The sequence below is a fragment of the Nannobrachium achirus genome (assembly GCF_963921795.1).
Source record: "Nannobrachium achirus genome assembly, chromosome: 2".
Taxonomy (NCBI): Eukaryota; Metazoa; Chordata; class Actinopteri; order Myctophiformes; family Myctophidae; genus Nannobrachium; species Nannobrachium achirus.
The window spans coordinates 18,745,860-18,764,708 of NC_137811.1; the positions used below are offsets into that span (position 1 = coordinate 18,745,860).

Below are 18,849 nucleotides of genomic sequence, written 5' to 3' on the forward strand. Positions count from 1 at the left end.
AAGCTCACAACGTGTTGTCAACGCTGACCAGTGACCACCACACGTATGCAGAGAGAGAGAGAGAGAGAGAGAGAGAGAGAGAGAGAGAGAGAGAGAGATGTCATACAGTAGCATGTTTATATCATGTATTTGAAGCGGCGAGGCTGTAGCCTACCTGCAAATACAGAACTGTGAACTCAAATAATTGACTGTTGTCTTCCTTGTACTAAAAGTACTGCAAGCAATACAGTACTGCATGTCTGCATGTTCAGCACGTGCATGGAAATAAAGAACAAAGCACACTGTAAATGAAAAGCACATTATTACAGCACATGTTGCACAACTGCGAAATCAAAATCAAAGTGAAGGAAAGATTCCCTCAGCGCCACGTCTTGGTGCATGCTGCCGGGTGAAGCCAGAGAGGAAAAAAAACATTACTTTTATATTGGTTTAGCTGGTTAACTAGGCTTAGATCTAGATAGATAGCTCGGGTGTCTCAGGTATTCCACCACACCACTTGTGTAGGAAAAATAGCATTCAAGTTTGTCCTGGTTCTGCGTTGATTCTTTCCAACACTGAATGTCAGAGAAACTTCCTCGTAGGACAACAGTGAAGACATCATCTGAAAGGTCTTGACCTACAGAGTAACATCAGTGTCAATGCTGTGGACGGTTCATGCAGCAATGGAGGTTGCCCTTTGAACCTTGACCCTGAGACACTTTGAAGCCTTACAGGTCAGCACCAGAACGTGCTAGAGACATGGGGTCAGCTGATTTGGAAAGCTGTTGACCTCTAATGGCCGAGGGCAACTATTAAACGGAGGTCAGGGGTCAACAAGACGTGCAAAATGCGGGAGTAATCTGAGGTGACGTCCGCAAGTAGGAAAACGTACGCTGGTGTTGAGTGAATCTCAATGTTCTCAACAAATACTTTATCAACTTGCTCTATATTTTATATATTAACTAGAAGCAGTGCTCTTCCAAGCACATTTCTCCACCAGGTCAGGTAGGTTATTGTGGCCTCCTGGTGGTGCTAAAATAGGTCAAAGTGAAGTATTCAAAACGGCAGTCCTGCAAACTTTGGAAGGCAATGTTAGCCAATCAGGATGGAATATGAAAATTCTGAAATACCCCTTTCGTTTAATGACTAACAGAGATGTGCGTGATTTTTGGACAGCATCTGTAGTAGTGTCCAAAAATTGTTTTGCACAAATAACGGGCCAATGTGAAGAATTCGGGGCAGAGGTTTTGCTTTGGCACAGAGGGAGTGTGCGTGCACAGTTTCGTTGCCATCGTGGCAACGGTGGCGGAGATTAGCTGTCCACAGACGGAAGGACACACAGACACACAAACGGATGGACAGGGTCAGGGTGCAAAACATACTTCTCCCCATGCCTTACGGCTGGTGGAGACAATAATCTGTATGCTATACAGAACATTTCCAGGTTATCAGAAATATAATCAAAACAATTGGATAGAGATGTCAAACGATATACGCTAATTTAAGTCACGTATATGGATTTATCGCCCACACAAAATGAGAAATGCACTCGCAACACTCGAACATTTTGAATACGTAACACATGCACCGGGTAGAGAAGTAAATATGTTACATAACAGCGAGAGACCCTGACATAACCTATGAATGTTTTCATTGCGTGGTCAATGAGTATACACTGTTTTCCTATATGGGACGGTGTTGCCCAACAAGGCGCACATTGTCCCCCTACCCCGTAAGATAAGACACCCTGCATGGTGTGTTTTCTAGCGGCCAAATCACGCCTCACACACACACAACACCTCACAGTGGAATACACACACCTCCACCTGATGTTCCCTGATACCTTTGTTACAGGAATAACAACGCTATACTAGACCATTCCTCGACTGCACACCACAATCAGGTCTTGGTTCTAGCTCACAGAGAGGACACCATGAGGCTGCAGCTTCCTAACCCGGGCCTAGAGGCCAGGCTGCTGTCCTACGACGACCTGGAGAGGCTGGAGACGGACGAGGCGGACACCAGGCCCAAGTGGGAGAACAAGACCCAGTACATGCTGACCTGCGTGGGCTTCTGCGTGGGGCTGTCCAACGTCTGGCGCTTCCCCTACCTGTGTCAGAGTCACGGGGGAGGTAAAGACTAATGTGGTGGAAAGTTAACCAAGTATATTTACCTATACGTACTGTACTTAAATACTGCTTTGAGGTAGGCCTGCATTTACTTTACTGGAGTGTTTTCTTATATAGTGCATGCACTGACACTAAGGCTTGCCCACCTGCCCCCAGCAGGTAAATACAACTCTCGGGCAGGTGAAGTTGGCTTTCAGGTTGCCCGACCGGGCAAGTGCTAATTTGAGAGGGGACACAACCGTCTATAAACACAAGATATCTGTCTAAACACCTGAATGTGGCCAGCGTGTTCTGTCTGATCTGGTCTGTAGAATGTAATAGCACTGTTTACCTATAATGGGCTGTTTTTACTGTTGCTACACTTAAAAAATATAAAATAGTTGTGAAACCATTGACTTATTCAATCATAGCTAACAGTATGTAGGTATTTGGATTTGGAGGTATTGGTATGACATTTTATCGCACAGCCCCAGAAAGTAAAGAAATAAGTGTTAAATTGAGCGGTAATTGAAATCTTACCTATCATCTTATAATGGACGATTTACTTTTCGGGCAAGTGGGCATGACCTTTGGGCAAGTAGAACATGACCTGTGCCTCTGAGACCTTAATGTCAACCCCTGTCAGTGTTTATACTGTGCTAACCCTTCAACCCAACTACATCTCAGAGGCAAATATTGTCTCAAATATTGTCTTTTTAGTTTTAGTCCACTAAAAGGTTTTAGATACAGCTCTAGGTACAAGTTACTTTGTGGATTTAGATTATTATTGCAAAACACACATTAACCACTTACTGCCTATTTGTATACTTTTTATAGCCTTAAGCAATGCATACTGTGCCTATCAGCCTATATACATTGCACTTTAACCACCATATACCCCTCGTGCCTAATGTCTATCTCCTGTGATTAAGTGCTTTAGAATATCCTCATTAAAGGGCAAACCTGAGGCTTTCTCTTAGATACTGTAAAAGGGCTATTGCTCTGATGTTTACCAATTAAAGTATGATGATGTACAACAGTGGTTCTCAAAACAATGTCATGTCAAGGACCTCCATATGTGGCCTTTGATTCATCTGAAAGGATTTTGTGCGAGGGACACCCATAGAAGATTTGTGTTGTTAAACGTTCTTGAAATTATTACAAATATTTCCCCATTTCTTTCACTGGTGACACATTGGAACCCTCTGGAGGACCCCTGGAGGTCCCCGGACCCCACTTTAAGAATCACTGATGTACTGCATGTGCCTATGGCTCCTTTATTGATGTCCATCCAAAAGTGGAATATATTCACTTATATGAATGATAAAGTGAAATGGCGCACCCTAGAGACTAAATGACATAATGCACTGCTAACCACATAAATGTGATGTCTTCACATAATATCATTGATTGATTGATTGATTGATTGATTGATTGATTGAATACTTTTTAGACAGAAATAACAGCTTGTAGTACAGTCTCACATTAGGCTAAAAGGATTTCACAAAAAAAGTCTTGTGGACTTGTTTCCATTGTGGTCCTATGTGTTCAATTCATCAACATAGCATAAAAAATAACACCAAAATACAATATCAACATATTTGTGGGCCTTATTTTCTGCCTTTATTTATAGCTTCATAGTAGAGATGAACAGGAAACAGGGGGAGAGAGATAGGGAGAGTGCATGCAGCAAAGAATGTCGGCAGGGATCAGGATTCAAACCCGCAGTGCGCTGTGAGGCTCCTTATGATCCTATACTGTAGGTGCTCAGACCTCTAGGCCAGGTGTCAGGGCATTCCACAGTTTGGTAGCAGTGCTGTAGAAGGAGAACTTACCCATGTAGGTGGTGCCAGATCCTTGTTGTCGCTTGCTCTAAGTATTGTGGCTGTGTGTGCCGCATTATGTTTTTAACTTATACTCTGGCATATGCCGGGGCCGTGGGCCAAACATCGACAACATGGCTTCACATCATCACGTGTTGTGAGAATATATACAGTATTATATTGTCGTTGTCGGGTGGAAACCTTGTATCTCCAAGTTTCAAAATATGTGTATGTTCTTTCTCAAAGTAAAGCCCTGCTTCATCATACAAGGCCGTTGCACAAAAGTAGTGAAAACAGCAGATCTACAAGCACACAACACCTCGCGGTGCGAGGCGTTGTGTGCTTGTAGATCGGCTGTTTTCACTAGTATAAATCATTTTTAAAATGATAAATGCAAAACGAACGGTTTTGGACATACAAGGTTCATACATTCATGAATTCATGCATTCATGCATTCTCTCCCTCCCTCCCTCCCTCCCTCACTCACTTATATATAATATCATAATAATTATTTTTGAAGATCACCATTGTTATTCTTCTTGTTTTAAGGTGCCTTCATAATTCCGTTCCTGATCCTGCTGGTGTTGGAAGGAATCCCACTCCTCCACTTGGAGTTTGCCATCGGTCAGCGTCTAAGAAAAGGCAGCTTGGCATCCTGGTCCACAGTTCATCCGTACTTGACAGGAATCGGTACGTATAGGGCTGCAACTATGGCTTGTTTTCTTTGTGATCATTCTATCGCTTCCTTTTTCAGTTAATCAAACTAAATCTACAATCTGCAAGCAGATCTACATGCTCGCATTATTTACCTTGTTGACGGAGCAACGTGAGCTCTATAAGCTCACGCTGTGAGCTCACAGATCATCTATTTCAGCCAAGAGATGTGGTGTCTGTAGAGGATGAAAGGGGAGGGGACCAAGTATAGACCGATGGGGACCCTGGACAACTGTACAGTATACTGTATACAGTACATGGGGTTTACTGTAAGTGGTTAAATTCCTTGGCATTTTGCTGTTTAATACAGTTTAAGATAGTTCATAGGGCCCACATTTCTAAAGCCAGACTTGCAAGCATATATCCCGACATAAGTTCTAGCTGTGATAAATGTAACAATGAGGCCACACTTATACATCAATACTGGACGTGCCCACGGCTACAGCCGTTCTGGGAGGGTGTATTCAGCACGCTATCCAACATTTTACATCGCAACCTAGACCCAGATCCCCTACTTGCTCTGTTCGGCACAGTTGGAACTGAGGGCCTTCCTCTAACTCGGACGGAGGGTCGTATGGTGGATTTCGCTCTATTGATAGCTAGGCGCGCCATCCTGCTTAAGTGGAAAGATGCTGCCCCGCCTGTGCCCAACCAGTGGCTTCGCGCTGTAATGTCTTGTCTGGAATTGGAGATGTTAAGATTCTCAATTGCCGGCTCTGAAAATAAATTCTCTAAAACCTGGAGCCCTTTTATGATGTTCTACCATAATACTCAAACGGCGTAGTGTGGCGCTTGCCGGTTCCAGCCAACCCAACACGCAACAAGCTTTTACTGTGTACTGTACCTATCTTATTGTTTGTTTATAGCAGGGGTCTTCAACGTTTTCAGGCCAAGGACCCCTTAGTCGAGAGAGAGATGAAGCAAGGACCCCCACACCTGTTAATAGATTCCATATAGTTTCATCGTTTGACAGCACAATCATCAGTGTATTTTGGATTCATGTTAATGTGGGTTTTCAGATTTTTAACCACTTGAACCGTCAATACTTAATAAACTTGACCTTTCACTCTGTACGTAGTCTGCTATTGTTCCCCTCTAAACCAAAGCTCTTTGCCAAAAATAGCCGAGGCGTTGTGAGCTTGTAGATCTGCTATTTTTGGCAAAAGTTCTCAGAATTTGGACACTAGGGTTCAAGTGGTTAAAATAAAAAATGTGGAAAAAACTGTTTCTATCACACAATATGGAGGACCCCCTGCAGTAACTCTGAGGACCCCCTAGGGGTCCCGGACCCCCTGTTGAAGACCCCTGGTTTATAGATTTTGATGTTCAACCGTCCTGGGGATTGAGGGTGGGGGGAGGGGGGATAGGGGATGGGTTTTATTCATCTCATTATAATGCATATTGATTTCTACATGTGATGTATACGTCTATTTGAGACTGTCTACCCACCTCTGGGCTATTTCCTTTTGAAAATGTAATAAAAAGATTTGAAAAGAAATTCCTTGGCATTTTGGCAAGGTGTGCACACCTTGCCAAAAGAGATGTGACCTTAATCGTACGGTCTAGGACAGAGATAGACAGACAGCCGTGATCATTAGAATAAAATACATGGAGGAATGTACCTGATTCTCATCTTCTGGGTCCTAGTACTAGAAAAGGTTCTTGGGACTTCAGAGTCGTTCCTGGGTGAACAAGGTTAAGTGAATAGAAGTTCCCTCTGTTATTTAGCTAGTTGCTGACTAGAGCCGAGCGCAGGCTCCTTACTTAATTTTGTACTTTTAAGTCTACCCTAAATTGTAACTAGTCTCAATGCTCTCCCTCTGTTCCATATTGCCAGGCATTGCGTCCATGTGTGTGTCTCTGACCATCAGCCTCTACTACAACACCATCATTGCCTGGGTCCTGTGGTTCTTCTTCAACTCCTTCCAAAGCCCTCTGCCGTGGAGCCTGTGTCCGCCCAACGCCAACCTGACAGGTAGGTCAGAGTTCCTGCAGTTTAGATACAGATTTAGATACTTTCTCTTACCGATATGATACCTAAAACTTGCATATCAATATTACAATTTACAATTTAGGCATTTTTGCAGACACTCTTAATCCAGAGCGACAAAGAACATAGGTAGACCAAGCACCTATTCAGTAGGAAAAAGAAAAAAAAACAAAAAAAAAAAACACACTTTATATAAAACCTAAACAAATGCTAGTATCTAACTTTCATATAAGGTCATTGATGGTAGGTGAGTTCTATGGTAAGTGCTATGGGCTAAGGTGGAGTCTGAAGAAGTCAGTCTTCAGATCACAGATGAAGCTGGGGAGTGAGTCTGTTGTTCTAATTGCGACAGGGAGTCTATTCCACAGTTTGGGGGCCAGGAGGGTGAATTGTCTAGGTCTAGGACGAGTGGATTTTTGTCCTGGGGTTTTTAGCGTGATGCATGCCTAAACCAGCCATTTTCAAGCTGCAGGCCGGGGCCCACTGGTGGGGCCATGGTGGGGATGTTGGGCACAGGCCCCCAAATAAATCGTTGCTGTCAGGTGGAAACCCTGTATGTCCAAAACCGTTTATTTTTTTGTTATTATTTAAAAAATTAGTTAAAATAGTGAGAATAGCTGATCTACAAGCACACAGCACCTCGCACCGCTAGGCGTTGTGTGCTTGTAGATCTGCTATTTTCACTACTTTTGTGCAACACTCTTGTATGATGACGGGGGGCTTTGATTCTAGAAAAAACACACTATTTTGAAACATGGAGATACAAGGTTTCTCCCCGACAGTGACGAAATAGTTTGAACTTAGAGCGAGTCAAATCTTTGGACGGTGTGTGTGTGAAGCATAACTGCTATTATATTTTTATTATAACCATTATGATATTGTTATTGTGTCAGGCTTGGAGCTGGAGTGTGAGCGGAGCTCCCCTACAGATTACTACTGGTACAGACAGACTCTGAACACCACCCCCAGCATCGAGGAGGACGGAGGCCTGCAGTGGCCCATGGTGTTGTGTCACATCGCTGCCTGGGCCATACTGTACGTCTGTATCGTCCGTGGCATCGAGACCACTGGGAAGGTACTTTACTGTAAAGCCTGGTTCGTACTTTAAATGGTAAATGGTGCATTTATATAGGTGCTTTTTTTTAAACTTTTGCTGTTTTTTAACAGTGTTAACAGTTTAACAGTTCTGGACATATGAGGTTTCCACCCGACACGCCGACAGAGACGATATTCAATTCATCAGCTTAGAATCACAGCCCAAATGAAAGCTGTTTTGATCAAATCTCATGAGGATCTAAAACACACTGTATTAGTCCACCCTTTCTTGAATTTACCGTATTGTGGCATTGGCCGCAATACATTGGCCACAATACAATATTGGGCGGCATTGGCTCAGGAGTAGAGAAACCGTCATTAGAACACGGAGAGTTCACGAAGGGTTCCCAGTTCGAATCCAGGCTCCCCCAGAGTTAGTGGCAAAGTGTCCTTGAGCAAGACTCTGAACCCCTAGCTGCTCCCGGTGAGCTGGTGCCATGCATGGTTTCCTCTGCCATCTGTGTGTGAATGGCTGAATGTAATGCACAATCTAAGCGCCTTGGATAAAGGCCCTGAATAAAGGCCCTGAATAAATGTAAATCACAACTCTCCTCATTTTCCCAAACACCCCCCAATTGTCTTTTTTTTTACTACTGACTCCCTTTTCATGTAATAGTCCCCCATCCTGTCCCATCTATGTGTTTGTTAAATCTCTTAATTTATGCTTTAGATTTGAAAATGTTTACTGTGATTTTTGCGTTTTACATTATAGTTATCATTGTTTTATTTATTTATGATTTACAGTATGCATGTAATTTAAATGTTTTATATTTCAGCTCGCATACTGTAGATCGGCAACTCTTTAAATAACTAGGTTGGAATACAGTGCAGAAATAAGCATCAATGTGTCCCCGTGTGTCCTTCTCCCGAGGCGGTGTATGTAACTGCAACACTTCCCTATGTAGTGCTGACCATCTTTCTGATCAGAGGCCTGACCCTGAAGGGCTCTATGAACGGACTCAAGTTCCTCTTCACTCCAGATGTAAGATGTGTGCATGGCTTTGTTGTCTCTTGTTTGTTTTCCCTTGATGCATTGCAGTCCAGTCATTTATCATAACAGTTACAGTACATCAGGTGCAAGACACTGACTGAAACAAACCAATCAAACATAAAAATGAACGTTGGATTTTTACCGTGTTGGATTCTTGAATAAATGCCTAATGTACAGCTAGACTACTGTAGAATACTGTAGATGTCACAAGTCACACATTAATTTAATTAATTGATTTGTTTGTTCAGCAACAGAGGTCTCTCCATCTCTTTCATAAACATGAAATACATTTTCAGATCAGGATACCAGAGAGATTCAGCTCAAAATGTGTTCCAGTTCCGTTTTATTCATCACTATTTCATCACTTCCAATTGAACTAGTTTATCCTGTTTCCTGTATGAGTTCCCGCTCCTGATTGGATAAAAGTATCCCGATCCGATCTAAAAATGATATCTTCGGTTTACTAAAGATCTGGAGAGGCAGGAATACCCTTGTTACTGAACAAACACTGCCTCTATATCAACCATTACAGTATCAGAATAATACTGTATAGAGCTATACAATATTATTTAATAAATACATGTGTGTCTCAGTTGGCAGAGCTGATGAATCCATCGACCTGGTTGGACGCAGGTGCTCAGGTCTTCTATTCCTTCTCGTTGGCTTTTGGTGGGCTCATCTCCTTCTCCAGCTATAACTCAGTACAGTAAGCTTTTGTTTTTCGATAAATGTACTTTACTGCTTTTCCAAAGATTGAAAGGAAAGAAACAAATTGGAGAATAATGATTTGATGCTAGGACAAGGGAATTGGAGCATAAACATTCAATACAAGAGGAGAAAATAGAATGAACTAAATAGCAATAAGTAGTAATAGTATTTTTTACAAGATAAAATAAAATAAATGGTAATAACATGCCTAATAGGTAATACAAATTCAAAGTTGTGGCTATGGTTTTAATTGAGTGTTATTTGCTCACTGTTGTCCTCTCTCTTTCAGTTTCTCAAAACGGGTGCCGTGCCACCTATAGGGAGGTCCAGAGGTGCCTCAGAATACTTTGATAATATTTGTAATTCATTGATATCACTTCAATTAAACCACTTACCCCCGGACCTGAGTTGTAGCCTACTGTACTTGCTAAAATATTTTTCAGTCTACACCAAGTCTCTTCACCAATAATAGCAGCTTTAAGCTTGTAGATCGGCTATTTTTGGTGAATGTTCCCCACAGAAGAGGGATGCTGAGGTTTAAGAGGTCAAACGCCAAGTATAAAAGTCATTTTCTATCTGTCCTAACGGAAACAGATATTCTCTAGAGTTTTCCCTGATATACTGTATTTTAGGGGAAAGATTTACATATTTGACATTAAATATAAGGTAATGTAAAGTAACAATGTAATTCAGGGATGTGTCGTGGATGAAAAAGTTATTTACAGGGGTTCCCTGAGACTAAAGTGTTTGAGAACCTGTAACAACTGCAGGACGCAGTGATAATTTTCATAATCATATTTGTCCTCTCTCTTACAGTAACAACTGTGAACAGGATGCAGTGATCATCTCCATAATCAACGGCTTCACCTCTGTGTTCGCTGCCACCGTCATCTACACCATCATCGGATTCAGGGCCACAGACAGATATGACAGCTGTATCAGCGGGTAGGAGGATGTTACAGTTAAGGACCTGTTCCCACTGGAAGCCCAGATTTATTTACCTTTTTGACATATCCAGACTGGAATCAGATTGGTACAGCCAAAAAAGAATAATAAAATAAAAATACAATAAAACCACTTGAAATCAGATTTGAACCACATTCTTAGCTGGTGTGAAATGTGATTCAATCAGATTTCTAAAGTTTGAATCCTGATCTAGGCTATACTTCATACAAGATACAATGGTGTTGCTCGCCAAAAGTAGCCGACCGGCAAGCTCACAAAGCGCTGCAATATTCGGTGACCGACAGAGCATAAATTAAGCATTAATTAATCACGGCTATGTCGTTACCATATCAACCAATGTGGGGCGGCCATAGCTGAATGGGTAGAGTCCCTGAGCAAGATATTTAACCCCTAATGAATGGTTTATGACAAGGTACTGACGTACTGTGAGGTGTGTGGATGTGTCTTTTTGTTGCTCTCAGGAACATCTTGGCCTTGCTCAATGCGTTTGACCTTCCTGAAGGCCACGTCACTGAGAACAACTACGACCAGGTTCTGCAGGAGTTCAACCAGACCAACCCAGAGATCCTCCAAGGGCTGGATCTGAAGACGTGTGACTTGAGGACCTTCCTTAGTGAGGTAAGATGTTGTCTTAGCCGCGAATTCATTTATGGTTGCAGGCACACCGGTAACAGTGTTTATAAACTGTACTGTTTTCATTATACAGAGGGTAAACTAAATGCTGAACACTCCATGAGGATCCAGCACTGAACTCAAATAGCACTGTCACACGAATAAAAGACACACGCAAATGGGGGGGGCTATCGTTAGCGTTGTCGCCTCACAGCTAGAAGGTTCTGGATTCGATTCCCACTGGGGGCGCTGGGGGGCTCTGGGGGCGTGTTCTCTCCTCCGTCATCAGTGTCCATATACCCTGGGCGGGGTTGGTGGAAGGGCCTTTCTGTGTGGAGTTTGCATGTTCTCCCCGTGTCCCCTAGGGTAGGTACCCTCACAAAAAAACATGCAGTAATCCTGGTCTCTAAATACTGCCTCCCCCTGGTCAGCCTGGTTGGAATAACGTGTTCCTTCCACTCGCTACATCCAACCGGGGAAACTCCCCCATGTCAGGTGAAAAGAAGCTGCTTGGACTCCTCATGCATTGAAGGAAGCATGAGGTCAGTCCGTTGCTCTCCCCAGGTTGGCAGAGGGAGTGTAGCGCCCAGAATTACATTAGACAACTGACACTAGGTGAAAAGAATTGGTTAAAAAATATCATGGGATAAAAAAAAGACATGCGCACAAACACATACACACACAGGCGGTCAGGCGCACGCACGCACATGCACGCACCCAATAATTAGGCCCCTGGTCAAATATAAAGCAAGAATTCTCTCTATGAGTGACCCTGCAGAAGACTTGTGTTATACTGTACTGTACATCACAGGTACAGAGCAGACCCAAGTTGTACCTTCATATTCTCTCATTTCGTACTTCTTGAAGTGATGGTAGCAATGCTCCTCTGGTCTTGTGTTGTGTTGTCTGTTGGTCTCTCCAGGGAGTTGAAGGGACCGGTTTAGCCTTCATCGTGTTCACAGAGGCCATCACCAAGATGCCCATCTCTCCTATGTGGTCCGTCCTGTTCTTCATCATGCTCTTCTGTCTCGGCATGTCCTCCCAGTTTGGTCAAATAGAGGGAGTTCTGGTACCCATACAGGACCTCAAAATCTACCCAAAGTCCTGGTCCAAAGAGACTGGCAATGGTGAGTTCAAAGTAACGTTCTCATGAAAATCGTGTGCACGGTATAGTAAATAGCCGATCTATACAAGCTCACAACATGTTGCTGATGCGATGCGTTAATTGTGAGCGTGTAGACCGTCTATTTGCAGTGCGCATGATTCAGTAAGTACTGTATAATTAGACTTTACATCGATGCACCCCCAATTTCTTTTGACTTTTCCGCCTTGTATTGGTAGTTTTCACTGAAGATTAACAGGAAAGAGGGAGAGAGAGACAGGGAGAGACACGCAGCAATGCAACCATCAGGAACGGGACTCGAACCCATGACGTCAGGCTACAATAAGCCTAGGTGCCCGGACCGCTAGGCCAGTGATCCGGGCCTAAAAGCATAATTTCTTGCCTTTTATTAATACAGTGTAGAGAGACAGAAACAAGGAGAGTGAAACAGGGAGTGACACGCTGCAAAGGTCTGGGAATCAGACCAGGCATCAGAACTTAATATTATGTGGTTATGCACCTTAATCACTTTGCTATAGGCGACACCCAAATGAATGGTTCTATTGGTATGGCTTGTTACTCTTAACAGGTGTGACTTGTGCGCTCTGCTGCCTGGTGGGTCTGATCTTTGTCCAGGGCTCAGGGAGCTACTGGCTGACCGTCTTCGATGTCTACGGGCCGTCCGTCCCTCTGTTGGTCATCGCACTCTGTGAGGTGCTCGCTGTGGTCTACGTATACGGAATAGACAGGTAAGCAAGAGATGTCGACAACAAGTCTACATCGTTAACCACTCCCACCCTGGCGTTCCTATATTGGCCGTATCATATCATTATAGCCGAAGAGTTCACATTTCAAATCATAGACAAAACATAAAATAGGGCTTAGGCTAATTGGTTTACAATTGCAAACATAATGGAAACGATGGAAACGCGTCCCCATATGTGTGTAAATTGTAAGCCTTTTTACATTCATTTGGAAGCAATGTCTTGCAGTATCTCAGTGCAGAGCCATCATTCACCTGTGGTGTTCCTGAGGGGAAGACATTTTCCATATATTTTCTATGATTACGAGACAGGTGAACTTATTGCTCCCCCCCAGGTTCAACGATGACATCAAGTTCATGATCGGCCACAAGCCCAACCTGTTCTGGCAGGCCACATGGAGAGTGATCAGCCCACTCATCATGGCTTTCATACTGGTCTTCTATCTCATCACCAAAGTTACTGAAGAACTCCTCTACAAGCCCTGGAATCCTGAATCGGTAGTGTGTTCTTATTGATTAATAAAATGGAAATTGTAAATGCATAGTACAGTGTGTAAAACAATTAAAACTGTCACACTATAGACAATACACACATAACCATTTAGACTTTCTCTTTGCAGGAGACTTTCCCAGTAATGGAGCAAGAGGCCTATCCTTTCTGGGTGTATCTGGTCATCTTTACGCTGGCAGGAATTCCCAGTCTGGCTGTACCTTTTATTGCCATTTTTAAATGTTTATGGGGGAAGAGGAACGATAAGAGTCTTATCCACAATATCGCTGACAACACGCACATGGATGACAAGTCGCAGAAGTCCTTTGACTGATGAACTGTAAAATAAGTCTTTGTCGACTTTTGCACAGTTTTGGCGTTTACATGAGTTGTCGTTGGTTATAGTATTAGCGGTAGTATCATGGCATTTTACTGTAATCCATAAGATTGATGTATATGACATAGAAGTGGCGTTGTACATATTTATTTTGTCATTTTTGTAAGCTGCAAACCTCTATCTATCTATCGAGAGAGAGAGAGAGAGAGAGAGAGAGAGAGAGAGAGAGAGAGAGAGAGAGAGAGAGAGAGAGAGAGAGAGAGAGAGAAAGAAACAAGGAAGTGTATACCACCTTTTTGTCTAACTTTATGCACCTTATCTCTAACCTCATGTACATACTGTACCAGCTGGATTATACTATTTTAATAAATGTAGACATCTTTGATATTTGCCTATCCACATGTCCCCCCCCCCCCCCCATATTATTCTCCTCTTTCTGAAAAGAACAACAACAATGGAGCTTTGCACAAAAGAACTAATTTCACCCACCTGTAAAGCTGTGATGATGTGACAATAAAGATGATTCGGATTTAGATCAAACTGTTCTTCAATGTCCAAAACGAGGTGCATGGTAAAGTCTGCACAGAATAATATAATCTTGTGCAGGTAGAGAAACATATCCAGCAGATATAAACACATTGACATTTATATTCAAAGCAACATTTAACATCAGGCCAAAATGATAACAGCAAATACTCGAAAAGATATACTAGGAAGATGCAATTCTGGGAAATTGCGAGTGTGGTTGCCATTTTCAAGTCAATGGGGCTATTTTTCCCATTCAAGTCAATAGGGTTACTTTTCCCATTCAAGTCAATGGGGTTCAACAAAAACTTTATGGAGTGACTTTTAGCCAATGAGGAAGCTGCATAAAGGTGGCGTCAACAAGAATGCTGGTTTACTGTCAAGATTCCAGGATGACCTCCCACTTGGGTAATGTCGCCCCCTGGCGATCATTCAGAGAAACTACTTCAGCTCCCGTACTACGCAGGTAGGAAGGGCCTGTCACTCAAACCGGAGTGACCCGCCTCCAGGCTATATAAGCCCCGGCAGGCGGAAGTAACATCCTCTTTTCACTCTCTGCGATATCACATTCAGATAAGTTGAAACTCAGCCTTTGTATTTTATTCTTCGCGCATTAGCCTAAAGCGGTGGCATTGGAGTCGCCCACCGGCGAGTGTAGAATTAAACCCGTACTTAAGAATACTTATTCTTGTCCCGTCCTAAACCGACGGTTTTCTTTTCTATAAACAAAGAAGTTTACCGCTTGTTCAGGCTTCTGCCCGAACCAAGCGTGGCCTAGCTTTAGCCGTTAGCTTGTTAGCTCGTCAGCTTCCTTTGTTAACGTTAGCTACACTGCTTCGCTATGAACCCTCTTGCTTTCTGCCGAGGGAATGTATGTTGTTTCTGCCTGAACCAAGTTTGGCCTAGCATTAGCCGTTAGCTCGTTGCTCGACAGCTTCCTTGTTAACGTTAACTACACTGCTTCGCTATGGTACATCGGTTCCACCTGGCTAGGGCAGGCCTCGGAGCCTGCGCTCCACCAGGAGGGCTTAACGCTCTGGATCCTACAGCCCAGGCTGTCCGCCCCAGGCGGCCCGCACCGATAGTCAAGGTGCGGCGCTGCCGTCCGGGGCACCGCTTGTTCAGCAGCGCGCCTTGGTCAAGATGGCGCCAAGCGACGTGAGACACCGCCTGCCGTGCAGCCGACCGCAGCTAGCTCCACTGTCACTGGAGCTGGCGGGTCTGGCGGAGTTACCGCGAGGAAGGTGACTAAGAAGTCTAACAATATCCCTCCGGTGACCATTTCTCCTACGGGCGCGGTGCCTAAAGAGTAGCGTTGTGATGTGACCGTCGGGGACGTCCCCTTCGACGTGAACTTTAGCAAAACAGTCCGATCCTTCAGGCGCGAATCGGACCTGAGCTCCAGTCAGAGCGAGGGTTCGTACTCAGGATACTCTGAGGACGAGAAGGAGGAGGACATGGCGGAGGAGGATGGCTCTCGCCCTGTCTTTACAGTGAAAGGTAAGGCCCCTGCGGCGCCAGCACTTCAACTGCCCCTCCACCCGCCAGTCAGGCGGGTGGAGCGGGTGGAGCGATGGCAGAGGACGTTGGTTTTCTGCAACGGAGATGTTGGATTCTCTAAAGCGCTACAATCCTCATGGAAGTTACACAAGCACAATCTTTTCTGGGTTCTGTCAGACCCCAGTATAGAGTGGTGGGCACGACGTTTATTTTCTGTACCCCGCGTCGGGGAAATGAAAATGAGAATGTCGATGTATATGCCTCCTGTGTCCCAGATAGATCTGTTGAAAGAACAAAGTCTGTTTCTGTCCAACTCTATTGCACTAGCACAGATGACTCCATCTTGCATGACTCCTGTAAAAGTGTTGAAGTCCTGTCAGGACTTTTTAATCAATCACGGGTTTTATCAGCAACCAGTTTTGTTAATGTCAAACATTTATATGGTTCCTCTTACACGCGAGGGGAATATCCCTCGCGTGAACAATGCAATGAATTTAACGATGAGTCACTAATTCTGTCGGCCTACTATGAGCCCTCGTCACGGGACAAGCATGAAGGCCATAGCGCAGGTATTAAACGTAAAAGTTCCTCCCCTGTCAGGGGAGAATGCTTTAGCTGCGGACATTGTAGAGGGGGATTGTGTTGGGGCAGGGGTCCGTGGTGTCACCCGGTTCCCCTCCCCCCAAACGAGGACGTTTATTTTCCCCGCGTCGGGGAAATAAAAATGAGAATGTCAATGAATATGCCTCTTGTGTCCCAGATAAATCTGTTGAAAGAACAAAGTCTGTTTCTGTCCAACTCTATTGCACAGACGGCTCCATCTTGCATGCCTCCTGTAAAATTGATGTAGTCCTGTCAGGACTCCTTAGTCAATCACAGGTTTTGTCAGCAACCAGTAATGTTATGTCAAACATTTAGATGGTTCCCCTTACACGCGAGGAGAATATCCCTCGCGTGGTCAATGCAATGAATTAACAATGAGTCACAAAATTCTGCCGGCCTACTAATGAGCCCTCGTCAAGGGACAAACATAAAGGCCTTCCCCGCGTCGGGGAAATGAAGATGAGAATGTCAATGTATATGCCTCTTGTGTCCCAGATAAATCTGTTGAAAGAACAAGTCTGTTTCTGTCCAACTCTATTGCACAGACGACTCCATCTTGCATGCCTCCTGTAAAATTGATGTAGTCCTGTCAGGACTCTGTAGTCAATCACAGGTTTTATCAGCAACCAGTAATGTTATGTCAAACATTTAGATGGTTCCCCTTACACGCGAGGAGAATATCCCTCGCGTGGTCAATGCAATGAATTAACAATGAGTCACAAAATTCTGCCGGCCTACTAATGAGCCCTCGTCAAGGGACAAACATAAAGGCCTTAGGACAGGGGCTAAGATAAATGCATGCCTCCTGTAGTAATGATGAAGTCCTGTCAGGACTCGTTAATCAATCACAGGTTTTATCAGCAACCAGTAATGTTAATGTCAAACAATTATGTGGTTCCTCAAGCGCGCGAGTGGAATATCCCTCGCGTCGACAATATGACTCCTTTATGCATGCCTCCTGTAAGAATGATGAAGTCCCGTCAGGACTCCTTAATCAATCACAGGTTTTATCAGCAACCAGTAATGTTAACGTCAAACAATTATGTGGTTCCTCATGCGCGCGAGTGGGCTTTCCCTCGCGTGAGCGATGCTATGAATTTAACTTTGAGTCAGAAATTCTGTCGGCCTACTATGAGCCCGAGTCAAGGGACAAGCATAAAGGCCTTAGAGCAGGTATTAAACGTAAAAGTTCCTCTCCTGTCAGGGGAGAATGCTTTAGTTGTGGGCGAGTCTGTTTATCAGTCGAATCGCTTTGTTCTTCCTGTCTCTCTATCGAGCGAAGTGCGAACGCTTCCGGTGACACCGGATACGGATTCGCTCGCTCCCCGCTTCCGGTCCCGCCGCAAAATAGCTCCGCTAGTCAAGCGGTACAACCAGAAGGTGTTTCCGCCATGCGGCCTATTGAACCCTTGCGCTCCGCATCCGGTCGTTCCGGATACGGATACGCAGGTCTCCCGCTTCCGGTCCAGTCGCCAAATAGCTCCGCCGTCACGGAAGCACAGTGGTGGGGTTTCTCTCTCTCAAAACACGCTAGCACGCTGCGCGCGCCAGTGGAAGTTATGCAACCCGAGCCATTGGGTATTTCGAACGATAACCAGGGGTTACAGGTTACAGTTCGCAGACATACCCCCGCTTTCGAGCAGGGTTATTTATACCAGGGCGCGTGGTTTAAAGCAAATCTTTTGAGAGAAGAGATCAGCTCCTTGCTAAGCAAGGGTGCTATAGTGGAGCTGGACAGGACCCAATCCCGCATGGGATTTTGGAGCCGTTATTTCCTGGTGCACAAAAAGGGGGGGGGGGGCTACGTCCCATCCTGGACCTAAAGGCACTAAACGTGTACCTGAAGAAATACGTTTTCAGGATGCTAACTGTACCCACCATGTTACGGTCGGTCAGGCAAGGGGATTTCCACTGTTCAGTGGATCTGAAGGATGCTTATCAGCACGTTCAGGTTTATCCCCCACACAGGAAATTCCTACGGTTCGCCTTCGAGGGTCGCCTGTACGAGTATACAGTACTCCCTTTCGGTCTGTCACTGAGCCCGAGGGTTTTCGGGAAAGTGACCGAAGCAGCCATCGCCCCGCTGAGACAGCAGGGCGTCAGGTTGGCGACGTACATCGACGTTTGGATGATTTCAGCGAGCTCCGCCCACGAAGTGGCGCGTCACACACAAGTGGTTTTGGCTCACCTGAAGGCCTTAGGTTTCATAGTCAACCACGGCAAGAGCATGCTGACTCCAGCACGTCGTCTTACATTCATTGGGGTCCTTCTGGACTCGTCCGACATGTCGGCCCGTCTCTCAGAGGAGAGGGTGGACAGGTTTCGGGAATGTCTCGACTCCTTTCAAGTGGGCCAGGTGGTCACTTACAGGAGTTGCATGGTACTGACGGGAATGATGGCTTCCGCAGTACTTCTGTTGCGTTTGGGCAGGTTTCATATGAGACCTTTTCAACGATGGATGTTATCCCTCGGGATCCCGCCCTCCTTGAAGTACAAGAAGGTTACGGTTTCCCCTTCCTGCGCGATCGCCCTGTCTCCTTGGC

At 44.7% G+C, this 18,849-nt stretch overlaps 1 protein-coding gene across 1 annotated transcript; it reads left to right on the forward strand.

Annotated features, from left to right (window-relative positions):
- Positions 1-1,912: 1,912 nt before the first annotated feature.
- Positions 1,913-13,675, forward strand: LOC308296926 (sodium-dependent neutral amino acid transporter B(0)AT1-like; the record flags this gene model as incomplete). Its single annotated transcript, XM_080740281.1, has 12 exons — positions 1,913-2,111; positions 4,460-4,600; positions 6,462-6,599; positions 7,508-7,689; positions 8,581-8,691; positions 9,294-9,406; positions 10,225-10,353; positions 10,836-10,992; positions 11,909-12,113; positions 12,678-12,837; positions 13,187-13,349; positions 13,472-13,675. The coding sequence occupies 12 exons, from the start codon at positions 1,913-1,915 to the stop codon at positions 13,673-13,675; spliced, it is 1,902 nt and encodes a 633-aa protein (XP_080596407.1).
- Positions 13,676-18,849: the final 5,174 nt, after the last annotated feature.